The sequence below is a fragment of the Rissa tridactyla genome, chromosome 4 (assembly GCF_028500815.1).
Source record: "Rissa tridactyla isolate bRisTri1 chromosome 4, bRisTri1.patW.cur.20221130, whole genome shotgun sequence".
NCBI lineage: Eukaryota > Metazoa > Chordata > Aves > Charadriiformes > Laridae > Rissa > Rissa tridactyla.
Window position 1 is genome coordinate 54482046 of NC_071469.1, and position 13580 is coordinate 54495625.

The 13580-nt window shown below is 45.5% G+C and overlaps 1 protein-coding gene across 1 annotated transcript in view; it reads left to right on the plus strand.

The window, feature by feature from the left end:
• The window catches only part of LOC128908257 (ras and Rab interactor 3-like), a 172559-nt gene extending 159358 nt beyond the window's left edge, over positions 1-13201 (plus strand). Inside the window, exons 24-26 of the mRNA XM_054198071.1 lie at positions 5169-5300; positions 8584-8747; positions 10674-13201. Of these exons, the coding sequence (XP_054054046.1) occupies positions 5169-5300; positions 8584-8747; positions 10674-10982 (605 nt within the window). The 3' untranslated portion in view covers positions 10983-13201. The remainder of the gene's footprint in view (positions 1-5168; positions 5301-8583; positions 8748-10673) is intronic.
• Positions 13202-13580: the final 379 nt, after the last annotated feature.

Here is a 13580-nt window from a genome sequence, read left to right on the forward strand (position 1 = left end):
CAGACAAAATATCAAAGGCATATTGTGTGGTAGGAGTAGAATGAGAATCTCTGCTTTTCGCTCTGTCAAAAACACAGGTGACACTTGTGGAGTGATAAACGAGACACGGATTTGCAATATGTGTGGTGCATACTGGCAACGGTGAGCCTTGAGTTCCTGGCCTTGTGCTACCTGGAAGCTGCTGCTCTGTGGAAGAGAACTGATGGAAAAGCAAAAATAGAGGAGCAGTAGGCATTGGTTTATGAAGAAATACTGTGTGAGGCAAACAGGCCAAGCTTGGTCAGTCCATAAGCAGGGAAGATCAGGCACAGAAAGGCTCTAAAGCTTAAGTTGGGAGTTTGAAAGATGGGAAGACCGATTTCTAAGGAGATTCAAGAAGAATGAACAGAGGGACAATTTTCTTACGGCAACATTTTTAACTTGTGGACTGCCTAAGGTTATGAAGCTTAATTTTTGGAGTATATTTGAATTGCATATTGAGCTGGCTAGGTAACTAGCCCTAAAACATCTGATTTAATAATTTCTATTGTATAGTTTTGCATGGCTAATCATAGTCTGCTTTTGGAAAAAGAGTAAAAGATAGGATGAAAAAGAGGAGAGACTGGATCTATACGCCATTGGAATCTTTCTCTTCCCTAGCTTTTAGGATGAAGTTTGTGATCCCCTATAGAATTGAGCAGCTGGACATTAGTTGCCCTGATGCATTCCTGTATGGCTCTGCAGTTGACAAAGGCATGGACAAGGAGCAGTGTGCCTTCAGCGGGATAGCTGAGCTTGTGAAAAGGAAACTGGTCTCAAATACCTCGGCCGCCAGTGTAGAACAGATGCTAGAAGCTCCTGAAACTAAATCAGAGAAATCCCACCACACTGCTCATTATCACATCTCACTTCTGAGAAGGAAAATAAAGCTATACATAACAGTTTTGCTTTGTTATCTTTAGGAAGAGGATATCTGTACTTAAGTTACTATTAATGAAGGCTGATGGACTAGAGATTATATCTTTTTCCTGGCTAGCCCAATTTCTACATTTGAATTAAAGAGCCATTCACATTTTTCAAGGGGAACGAATTCCTCTGATCTGTAAAACATGTTTTTGAAATGGAATCATGCTGCCTGTATGTATTAGCTCTCTTAATTCAGCTCTACCATAAATTGAACCTTGCTGAAGTATTATGGGATAGACAAGATAGAGCCAAATGCTAGTGACTGGAAGGATGGTCACAATCTTTTCTTATGATCTTGAAATAATCTGAGTTAAACTTTCTGTATCTCAGGTTTCCCAGCTATAAACTGAGGCTAAAATTCATATTACCTGGAGACCTGCTGCTAGACATCATGCCAGTGTTTGTAAAATATAAGAGCAAGGTGCAGAGTGTCATCACTGTCTGCTGATTGTCAGAATGTACATGGAGGGAAAAGAAATGCATGAATGTGTTAAAATAGGCTGTAATTTCTTTATCGAGGCTTGGGCAGAATTCCAGTTGTTTTAAATCATGTATTTAATTAATACCCATTCTATTCAGGCACTGCATGCCAGCCAGGAGCTGATGTTGTACTTGCTTTGCTATAAACATAATAGGATGAGTATGTGGCAGAAGAGAAGGCTTATTTTAAGCTTCTTATAGATATTTATGAAATAAATGTTTCCTGATCCTGCAGGGAAGAGGAGGAAATAAAGCAAGCAAGTCGTATCCGGAGTAGGGCAACACCACCTTGAACAAGCAAGCTTAGTCCCAGTGTCACTGAGACCACTGTCAGGACCAAAGCTAGAGTTAACTCTGTCAGCTGCAAACATACCCCTCTGTGAGAGACCACAGATGGAGCTAGACATGCAGGTCTGGGAGCTTGGCTCTGGCCCAGACTGAAAGTGGAGCTGAGGAGGCAGCAGCCTGGGGAGAACATGGACGCTGGTTAGTGCCCTGGTGCCTTTCATGGCGCAGGGAGCAGGTGGGTTGCAGGATGCTGAGCAGCACCAACCTCTCATGTGTCTTGGTTTACAGGCATTGTTTCATGTATCTTTGTGCCTCCTGCTTCTGGACATACAGTCCAGAGTTGCTGACAGCACCTGTTATCCCCATGGGTGGACTGAGGTACAAGGCATCTCAGGGCCATGCTTGGTCTGCCGGCTGTACATGCCTAAGCTAGTCCCTGTGCCTGCTGTGACATCCAAGGCCAGGAGAACAAGAGGAGGTTCAGAGTCCTGTCCCTTCAGGCACCTATCCTTGGCTCCATGGGCAGTCAGTGGAGAGAAGGTGTTGCGATGCCTTCAAGGAGTAGGCACAATATACCATGCCTGAGGTGCCCTAGGCAGCACTGGAAGTTTGTGGCAACACATGGAGTCAGAGCTAGATCCTTGATGATTAGCTTTGCTTTTCTCCTGTTGACACCTACAGCTCCTGCTGACTTCAGTTTTATGTACAGACGTGGGTATTTAAGAATCAGGCTTCATACTGCCACAAGTAGATTAAAATGATGTCTAGTCATTTATGCAGGTTACAAGCATACAGCATATGGAGAATGAGAACTCTTTTCATTATTGCAGTCAGACATCCCTACTCTGAGTTTATTAATCAAAAAGAAACTGCATATCAGATTTTTGTATTTAAGCCATATAAACAGCTGGGAGTCCAACAACATTTCTATAAAATCTTAAAGTTGAGAAAGGTTTATAACAAGGGCTGGTGGGCAGAGTAGCTAAATCAGCTTATAGAAATGAGATAGAGAGCAATGAAAAATAATTGACTCGGTGCCTGCTTCTCAGACAATAAAAAAGAAATAGATTCTGTAGGAGTTCTTGAAAAGTGTCCTCTAACTTTCATTTCAGTTGACGCTAGAAGTTGATGGCTGGGCACATGGAATTGTTTAGTTCCAAGTTGTGTTTCCACTCTGCATTGGTTAGTCAGTCTGTTGGCTGGCTGGTGATCTCTTCCAGTAACGTTTTATAAAAAAGAAGAAACAGCATTTTTTTTTTCCAGTGAATAGGAATTCATGTTCTGAAGTAGCAACTTTTCTTGGACAGACACAACATGGATTGGTCATGAAAAAGAAGTGGCAGGGAAGAAAAAAAATCTGCTAATGGTGTTGCACTGTAAATCCCTTGGCCTTCAGGAAATCAGAAGTACTCAATTCATGCTATGGGCAGTGACTACTACATCATAAAAAAAAGTTTTTAAAGAAGGGGAAAAAATGAGCCTAGCAAACTGTTTGGCACTTCATATTCCTTTACACTAGTTTTATACAGAACTAACTCTGTTGGCATCTGATTTACTCAGGTCAAAAGGAGAATAGGGCTTTTTTCTGGGCAGTTTTTCTAGTACATTTTCATGTCTCAGTTGTGTCATATTTTTTTGCTAGATAATATTAAATAGCTGTAATACTAAGCTGCTTGCATTAAGGTAATATATACAACAGTAATGAATTGGATGCTTCACAGAGCTGAAGCTTTCACAGAGACATAAGCCAAGGCAACAACAGACAAACAAAATGTCCATCCAGATGTTAATGAAACAATACAGTCCTTTTATAGTTTGGTTGAAGACCTAAGGCTGTGTCATTTAACTAAAGGCAGCCATAATAAAGCAAACAGAATTGAAAGCGTTAACCCAGCTTTCATTAAATAAATCGTCTATGTTGTGGCATGTGCAGATCCTGTTAGAAATGGACTGAATTACAGCCCCGACAATCTCTCGTGCCCCAAAACTTTTTTAACTGGATCAGCTCTCTGTTCACTTGCTGTATTACTGGGTTTATTTTAAAGCCACAATTTTTATTTTAATCAGTGGCTAATCTCATGTTTACTTGAGGCTTGAGGAGAATATCTTTCTTTGCCAGTGGAGAATCTGTGTCAGCTATGAATGACAAAAAAGGAAAGGTGACTCATGGCAAAGATTTGAAATAAGTCAGTGGGAACATTTGAGAAACAGGAATTTATTCCCTACCATGGAAGGGTATGTGGACTATGGGCCAAAAATGGCTAGGGCATAATTTCACTGAAGCTACATCAAGGTTAGCTTGTATTCTTTGAGGTCAGGCAAATGGTTCTCAAGTGAGACACACATGGCCCACGAAGCCAACACATCCAAGTGCTCAGGTGAAGAAAACTGCCCATGGTCTGAGGGAGGACATTCATAATGAAGGCAATGTGGGCTTTCATTCAGAGGTGTGGTCAACTCTGAGTGTTGGGAAGATAGGCCTATTAAGCAACTTGTTATTATGGGTTGTCCGTGATGAATTTATGACACATTGGTGGAAAGCGAAACCATCTTTCAAATAAGCAAAGTTATGCTTGTGTTCTTTGAGGTTTATGCAGCAAAGCTTGAGTTTTGATTCTATTTTAAGTAGTAATTATTTATAATGATAACTGCTAACATGTATGTTTTTTTGTCCTCAGCGATCCCAAAGAACTCTTACATATAAGATTACTTTGTTGGCTTTGTTGATATGAATGTTTTAAACACAGGAAATCTTGAGCCCATGAGGATCTGTTCTGTAACACCTGCTGCACACCACTGGGTCTAAGCCCAATGTGAAAGAGTTTTTGTTTTCTTAGCTAGATACCATGGCTGGAAAGATGCTTCCTCTTAGATCCTAGCTCTTGGGAGACTGTTTTAATTAGGAACATGTAGTGCAATGTTTCGCCTTCTGAAGGAACATGAACACGGAAGTCCTTAGTCCTAAAAACCACTGTCTCAAATTCTGTTTTCTGCTTTTTAGTCCCACATAGAGCAAACCTAAGAGAACAAATACCCCTAACACATGTAGACAATTTTGCTGCTAATACCACAGACCTGAACTGCAGTCTTGATGGCAGTGTCAAATCAGAGGGCCAAGCTGGCAGCCTCTGCACTCTTCAGGGATTGTCACTTGTCTGTGATCCATGAATTTTGAGCTTCTCTTTCTCCAGTTAATAAAGAATGGCAGAAATGGTGCTCACTAAAAAATCTTCATCTCATATTTTGGGCTTGAAGCAAGTTTATTTACTTTTTAAGTGAACTACCTTTCCCTTTTTCAGCATTTTTTCTTTGCTGGTGCTTTTGAGCTATAACTCTTCAGGTAAGGTAAGCTAAAGTCTGCAAAGGACGTGCTGGGTGAGAAGCTGTGACTGTTATGGGGGAATGTGTCTTTATGGCAAGTTTATTTGGACCACTCTCTGTTTCTCTTTGCTCAGGGAAGCCGTACGGTGCAGATGACTTCCTCCCCGTGCTCATGTATGTGTTGGCCCGCAGCAACTTGACTGAAGTCCTTCTGAATGTGGAGTATATGATGGAGCTCATGGACCCTGCTCTGCAGCTAGGTGAAGGTAGAGTACAGTGTTTGCTCATGGGATATTCACTTTAGAAATCATTATTTACCTCACTTCAGTGTTTGTGACAGTGGGGCAGCAAGGCTCTGTGTAGGCTTTGTGGATAAGCTTTGGCCAAGCTTTTCAAACCTGAGGCTCTAAAACACTTTAACTGTTTTTAGCAGTGCAGTGCCCTTAGACACCAGGTAGAAAGGAAAGGGCCCAGCATCAACGAGAACTGAGTTGCTGGATTAGTAACCTAAACAGAGACATCTAGTGCTCCTTGGCCCAAAGGCTGAAAAGTTAAAAGGTCTTTGCCTAAAATTAAACTGCTGCTGCAATCCATTGTGAAGAGACTTTTATTTATTCCAATGAGAAAAGACCACATTTCTGAAACTTCATTGTATGCCTGGGGCCATACATCATTCTGATGGTCACTCTACTCTTAAATTTGAGTGGCCCCTTTGAGAATGTTCTCTGGCTGAGTATCATAGCAAAGCAGAAAAAAGAAAGTTGGGTTAGAGAGGAATATTGGGTTTGGAAGTGAATAAAGACTTCTGCTATTAGAAAAATAAATACCTCAGGGAACTGTGGGCCTTTAGTTTCTTAAATATAGCTTGGGAACAGCGAAGGGGTTGCGCACTCCTGAATTAGGAACACAGATAATTTTTCACCGAGTAGTTACTAAACCAATAAAATAGGGTTTAGTTTAGACTTTTTTTTGGTAAGTACTGAGGTTCTAGAAGGGAGTCCTGGATGAACAACAGCAGACTAATTTTACTTATATTAAATGGTGGTGTAAGTCTGTAACTAAGAGCATGTCATCTCAGCGCAGTGCAGAGGTGGGCAAAAGTAAGTACTAACAGAATGAGCGGTAGCAACATGATCGTATTAGTTTCTGCACAAGCTAATTTTCCTGCTGAAAAGATCTGTTAGCAGAAAAAAATGTTATCCTAAGCAGAACGTTTTGCTGACATAACTAAGCTGGTTTTGGTGACTAAACTGCCCACAGGCTTGTCATTTCAACAGGGCACACTATCAGGCTGGTTACTGAAGTCAGTGGGGTTGGGGAGTTCAGGCTATTGAAGGCAAAGCTGGCTGGAAGTTCTCTTGAGTCAACGATGCCAAGACTGTGTGAAAGGTGTACTCCAGTCAAAATTCTGTGAGGGAGTTCCAGATGAAACTGGCTGAATAACCACTTCAGAAAGGAGACTGGGAATAACTGCAGATAGAGGGGATGGGGAAAAAGAACATCTCAGTGAAGATAGCTCTGAGATCATGAAGCACAGGGCTAACATGGGAGCTGGCAAAAGTCAATTTGAGTTAGGCCTTTCAAAGTTAAATGGCAAAAGGTGATTCACGCACAGAAATAAAAGGGAAAAAAAGGAAAGCAGAAGTGAGAAAACTGTAAAATTCAGTCAGGTCAATATACAAAATCATTTAAATCTGGCCTCCAAATTGAAAATTTACTTTGAATTTTATAACATTGATGTTGATTACTGGGGCAAAGGCAAGGACAGATGATGGGCAATGACTGTGTGGAAATGAAGATACTAGAAAGTGGAAGAAAAATTAATTCTTAAAAAAGATTGAATCAATTCCTGTCATGGGGGACTGGGAGATCTTCCTCCCTCGATTCTGAGGAAAGGGATACACCAGGTTGTGGGTCCCATCATGGGCACCCCTGAGTCTGCCAGAGCAGGAGAAATAATGAATGACAGATGAGGGAGGTAGTAACTATATTTAACAGGGGAAAAGTGGCACTTGCAGGCTTGTTAGCCTGTTCTTAGCAGCATTTTGTGGGAAGCAGTAAAGAAAGAGAGAGCGGTTTTGGTGTATGCAGACCTCCATAGTTATGGGACATTCCTCATCAGAACCACCCAAGTACGGAAAGTCAAACGGCAATGTCTTGTCTTGGTCTGTCCTCTACTACACCAAACTTTAATAGTGCTCTAAAAATACTGCTCTTAAATAAAATGCTGTCTTAGCCACCATGCACGCAACCAGCCACAATGACTGTGGAGCTCATCAGAGCCTCAGGAAGGGCTATGGGCCGGTGCGAGGTTTGGGTGATGTGGAAGTGCCATCTAGAGGCAACTGCAGTTATTATAAAACTTATTAAAAACAGGGAGCTCCACCCAGCTGATGGGCAATTTTTATTTCTGCCTGTCTTCCCAGCACCCCGGGTGAGGGGATCACGCAAAGGCCGGGGTGGTGGACCCATGGGGACGAGGTCTGGTCCCTCGCCCCACTTCAGGCCAGGCATGCTCCTGCCCGGAGGCCCAGGGGACCCATCCCCGCTGCTGCTGGGGCAGCTCTGGGGGCTGACTCCTTCCCTCTCTTCAGAGGAGACCGTGGTCCCAGCCTCTCACTCCTCAGCAGAGCCGACCCCAGGAGGCAGATGGGAAAATGAGCACTTTTAATCAACCTGGCACTGGGGCCATGCCCTGGCACGGGGCTGCCCCACAACCCAAGCAGCAGCTTCCTCATACTCAACTCTGTCCTCTTATCAGGGCTTATCTTCATCTCTGTCGGTGAAGCCTGTTCTTATCACAGTCCAGCTGCTTCCCTGGCTGCTGCAGTTGGTTATTTATTACCTGACGCAGCCACCGCTGCAGCAGCCAGGGAGTTTCTGAGGGAAAAGTACTGGCTGTGGGCTTTTACTGCTTTATCCCCTGTTTCTCTGCTTTACCAAGATTTATCCAAGTCCAGGAATTACTCTCGGCCAAACAACTGGGCTCCCTGTCTACTCAAGAGATGGAGGCAGTGGAGGATAACCTGTCCGTGCAGGTCTGAGACATCCTTCAATGGGGACTCGGCCTCTAAACGTTTCAGCAATGTAGCCAGAGTTGGAGGGGCTGAATCCAGGCCATGTACCTTTCCTACAGAGTACACTAGGATCGTTACTATTTCCTGGCATTATGGGAACTGCGCAGGAGCCCAAATTACAGACCTGTTGCATTGGCCCTGTTAAAGACAACAAAAAGGTGGCCATGCCCCAAAGAATAAGCCATGTGTGCTCAAAGGCGTTGGTTTGGGTTTGTTTGTGAAAGCAGCTTTTGTAGTAGTTTCCCTTCAGTCTGTGTTTCCTCTGAGGGCATCTACAGCCTCAGCAGTCCGGGCAGTGACCACATTGTGAAGCAGGAGGAGGACAGTGTGGTCATTAGGTCTCGTTTCTCTTGGGTTAACACCAGTAGCGGGGCTCAGACAGTGTGAGTGTTAGACGGCTGCCACTGCACAGACGTAGAAATGAATGGCCCATGCTGGCGTGATGTTGATACAAGGCCTTCTCCTTTCACAGGTTCCTATTATTTAACCACCACCTATGGGGCCCTGGAGCATATCAAGAACTACGACAAAATCACCGTCACACGGCAGCTGAGTGTGGAGGTGCAAGACTCCATTCACCGCTGGGAGCGACGGAGGACACTGAACAAGGCCCGGGCTTCCCGCTCATCAGTGCAGGTAGCTGTCATTGCTTTCTGGGGAAAAAGCCTGGAAGATGAACGTGCTCTCTCCATACTTACTAATTTTTAATATGATAATTATTTTAAAACAAAATTAAACCAAATCACCATTAAAAACAAGAGCACAAGATTTCCAAATCTTAACAAAACCCACCTCATTTGAAGTATGTATTACTTACAAAATGTATTTTGAAGTCTTGAAGTACCCTCATAATGGTATAATTTTAAATATGACTGCAGAGTGATTTTGTTGTTCATTCTCAAAGGTGGTGTGCTAGGAGCCTTCACATGTGGAGCGCTGCAGCAGGGAGGCAGGGAGTCCCTCTTCAACATGTTCTTTGGGCCTGGGGAAGTCCTGGGCTAAGCTGAGGAGATGTGAGCAGGCGATGCAGGGGCAGTTCCTAGGTGCATAAAGCTGTAGGAAGACCTGAGACATCCCAACGGCCAGTCAGACAAGCATCTTCCAGAGCCTGGCTTCTCCTGTCCGGCAGCAGGGAAGACCCAACAACATCTGGTTAGCTTTGAAGCCCATGCTGTGTATGGCCCGGCAAAGAACTCCCCATGCACCACTGGGAGAGGGTGCCAGGAGGGATGGGTGCTCTGGCCTCCAGCCATGGTGAGGCTGGATGCAGCACCAGGCAGGCAGAATGCCCTGCCAGCTCCATGTCCTGTGATCAAATTGTCACCCACAGGGAGGCAGCAAAGGCCACGTCTCACGTTCTGTAAAGCCTTCGCATTGCAAAACTGAAAATTGTGAATGCTGAGGGGAAAGCCAGGGAGGGGACAGAGTCCATATAGCCCCTTGAAAGCATGGAGTTGAATATATTTCTCATATTGCAGTCAAAACAGTGCCTGATGATCTCAGAACTTGCGAATGGTGGATGGGATACATCAAATACCCATCCAGCCCCACGTGCTGCCCTGGCAGTAGCTCATAGCAAGTACCTACCATGGAGCATAATAGCTGAGCGAGCAAATGCCACATTTCCCCAGAAGATTCCCACCACCTCCAGCAGCGTAAGAGCTGCTTTCCATTCCTTTGAATGAGGGGTAGTATCAGGGACATGCGAGCCCATCCTGGCAGAGGTAAACAGCCTGCTGATGTGTTCAGCGTGCCCCTGCACATCCCCCTGGCTGCCTTAATCATCTGCAGGGACCCTCCATAAACGCAGTTTGACAGTCCACATATTCAGCAAATCTCACTTCTGCTGGAGAACCTGAGTATTTTCTGACCAAAATGGTGGGGAATTTTTTTGAGCTTCACAGATTAAAAATTAAACACGCAGGTTCCACTGTGACCAAGAGCTCTCTAGATTCTGTTCGTCATGAGTTTGGCAAGAGGAAAGTTGTCCCAACAGCCGTTACTGCCTGGAACAGGGTACAAGTAAATCAGCCTCCTTAGCGTAACAAGTTCTTATATTTCCTTACTGATGGAAAGAAGTTTGGAGGACACGCTCTCAGGGTGCTGTTTGGGTGATGGTGGAGTTACAAGGGTCACTGCACTGCCAGCCCTTTCCCATTTCTGTGAAGCAGGGTTTTTTCAGGCCAGGTCTCTGGGGTTTTTGGCTTGTTATTCTGGTCTGTTACTTCTTTGCTTCCTGTTTCTTCAGGAGCTGTAGAAAGGTGGGCGAAGGAACTGTTGCAGAACTGCTCACTTAGGATATTCACCAAATCAGAAATAAGCTTTCACTTACATGTCTTTACAGGGCTAATTATTTGGTTAAGTGTTTAAGTATGTGCTGATTCAGAGCTTGTTCATCAGTGGGGAGAAAGGAGGGAATAACTTGGGCATTGGAGAATGATTGGAGGACATTTGGTAGCGTTTAGGAGCTCTAGGCAGCTAGAGGTTTGGGGCTGAATTCTACCTCCTTCGGTCCTAAGTCACTGTGTTAACTGCAAGATCTATCCCCACGTTTCTCTTCAGGATTTCATCTCTGTCTCTTTTCTGGAAATCGGTGCTCAGTCAAGGACACTTGCTTCCCGGAACGACACCACGGCTGAGCAGCTGAGCCAGCAGTGTGCTGAAAAGTTTGAAGTCTCCCATCCCAAGGACTATGGACTCTTTGTTTATGTTGATGACCAGTGGCTGCAGCTGGACAAAGCTGCCCTTCCTCACCACATCAAGGCCTCCCTGCTGAAGAGTGAAACCAAGAAAGATTTTCATTTTATTTATAAACCAATAGACCATAGAACACCACCAGTCCCAATTGTCAAAGAGTCAGACTTTCTCTAAGGGACTTGATGCTCTTCTGTTGTGTTTGCTGTCATCCTGGAAGAGCTGGATAATTTATCTCGTGAGATATTCTGGTATCTGCAGACCTCAGAAGGTCTCTGGAGCGTGGCCTTTGACATAAGGCAGAAGTGCTAGTTGTAGATGCTGTCTGAATTCAGGGCATTTCTCAGCAGAGTTCATTTGCAGGAATAAAAGGAGCATTCAGGAGAACATTCATCCTCTGGAAAACTTGAAGTATCGAACGTCAGAACCTCCCGCTGGCAACCAGCCAACATCGCAGAATGTGAACGGACAGTGGAGAAAAATCCAGAGATCTTGCGGAAAAGCGGACATTTACTCCATAGTAAATGATGGCAGGTGCGGATCACCTCTGTGCACGAGGCCTGTGAAAGGTCTGCACACACCTCAGTCTGTTTGAAGGTAAGAGTGCGTTTATGCCTTACAGCATCTGTTCACCCGGTTTGAGTAAACTACATCTCGTCTGATGGACTCAGTGGCGTAGGGCTGCCACCCGTCGCAGAACTCCATCTCTGTCTCACTGTCTACAACATGTCACTGCCTTTGAAATCCACGTAATTCCAGACCATGCCAGATGATCCTGTGCATTCACTAAGAATACCTTTCCTGCCGTCTACTTGACACTGAAATCAGGTAGCATTTTCATCAATGTATTTTTCTTGAAGATTGAAAGCCTTCACCATCAGTTTTACATGTACAGCAGTTTTAATCACATTGGTTGTATGATAGTGTCTGGTTAATTGTATATTTATTTCCATGTGTGATATGGTGCAATTATTTTAAAATAAGCGTTTGTAAAGAATTTAATGATTTGCCCAGTGTAGCAAACCAGATTAAAATTTGAAAGTCAAAAAGAGCTGGAATTAAATACCTGTCCCTTTTTACCTGGATGCCATTTTCCCCAGTGTTTTTGTACCTACAAGTCCCACAAGTTATTACTTTAATAAATTCAGGCTGCTGCAGACAGAACTTGCTAATTCTCCTTTCTACCTGTGCTTTCAGTCATTCAGCCAGCGCAGACTTAAATTTCCCTGCAAACCTAAATTCCCACGGAACAGATTGAACCAACGCAAAAATGCTTTTTCATTAAATTTGAAAACAATTTTTCAGAACGGTACCGTGAGCCTTAATTGCAAGACAGATCCATGTCTTCTGAGCGCCTTCATTCAGGCAAGATTCCCGCTACGAACACGAGAGACCGGATCGTCTGTGTGCAGGAAGCAAGCAACCTCCTCTGCAGCCGCACAAACTTGGGATCAGGCCTCGCAAAGCTCTGATTAGAAAGAAAGGGTGGTTTACTATGGGTTTTGCTCAAAGATGCTGTTGTTTCCTCCCACTAACATTCAAAAAAGAATTGCGACACGTTGGGCCGAGTTGCCCAAAGTCCCTGCCTTACTTCTGAACCTCCAGAGGCAAAATGGTATTGCGTGTAGCCGGTCACTCTCTCAGTCGCTGGGGCTGGAAATGTCCACGTCTACGTGTCCCGGCTGTAGCGTGCACTGGCCAAACCTGCATATGGAAAGCAAACCAGTGCTGTGCCTCCGCCAGCCTGGGCTGCACGCACGGCTCCTCAGGAAGGGAAAACAACCAAGAATGAGGAACAGTGAATAACAGCACTCTTGGTTTCGAGGACATCATGTGCAGAGCTTGCAGTGTGTGACACCGGCACCGAGCTGAGTCCAAAACTCATGGTTATTTCTGCTCACATGCAGCTGTCAGCACCTCCGCCTTGCCCCCGGGCAGCTCACCCGCGGGATGCCAGAGCAGGACCCTCCCTCGCACTGCCGTTAGCCTCCTGCAGAGCAGCGCGCTCCTGCTGGGAGCAGGGGCTGCTCTCAGGGTGGCACTCAGGATGCCACGACCAAACCTGAGGTACAGGTTTCCAGCACCGATCTGCCTGTCCCCATCCCCAGGGAGGTGCCTGATGCCTGGGACTGGGGCTGCCCCCGGTGATCTCCGCTGTAGCAGTGGGACAGGCACCCAGGGAGCCCCCATGGCCCTCTGGGAGCTGCTGGCCTCGCTTCCCCAACAGCAGCTTCCTCGCGTCCATCCTGCAGGCTGCCACAGGGACATCAGCTCTCACTCTTCTGCTGCCCTGCCCTGGATGTCAAGCATTGATGGCTCAGCACAGGCCCTCACCGGGGAGCTGGGTACAGGGTCCCCTGGGCACTCCGGCTGTGAGGCAGCATGTCCTCACCCTGCCCGGCTCCTCAGCCCACCACCATCCCTGTCTGGTGGAAGCACTGCCAGCAAATCCCTGACACACAGCACAGGGGCAGGTTGTCCTGTTTCCACTGTAGGTCTCACCACTGATGTCCTTATGTCCTGAGGGCCGATCTGCTCCATGTTGGCCATACCGAGGACAGTCTCGGCTGTCACTCCTGGGGCTGTGGCAGCAGGAGGATCCAACCTCTGGGCAGCATCAGTTACGAACCTTCCTTTCTTCTCAAACCCACCCCCAAGACACACGCTCTCCAAATCCTCCATTTTGCACCCACTCGTCCCAAAGAAGTCCCTCACCTGCTTCTTGCCTCCCTTCTCCACCCAAACCAGGGCCCAGACTAGATCTCTGCCCCACCT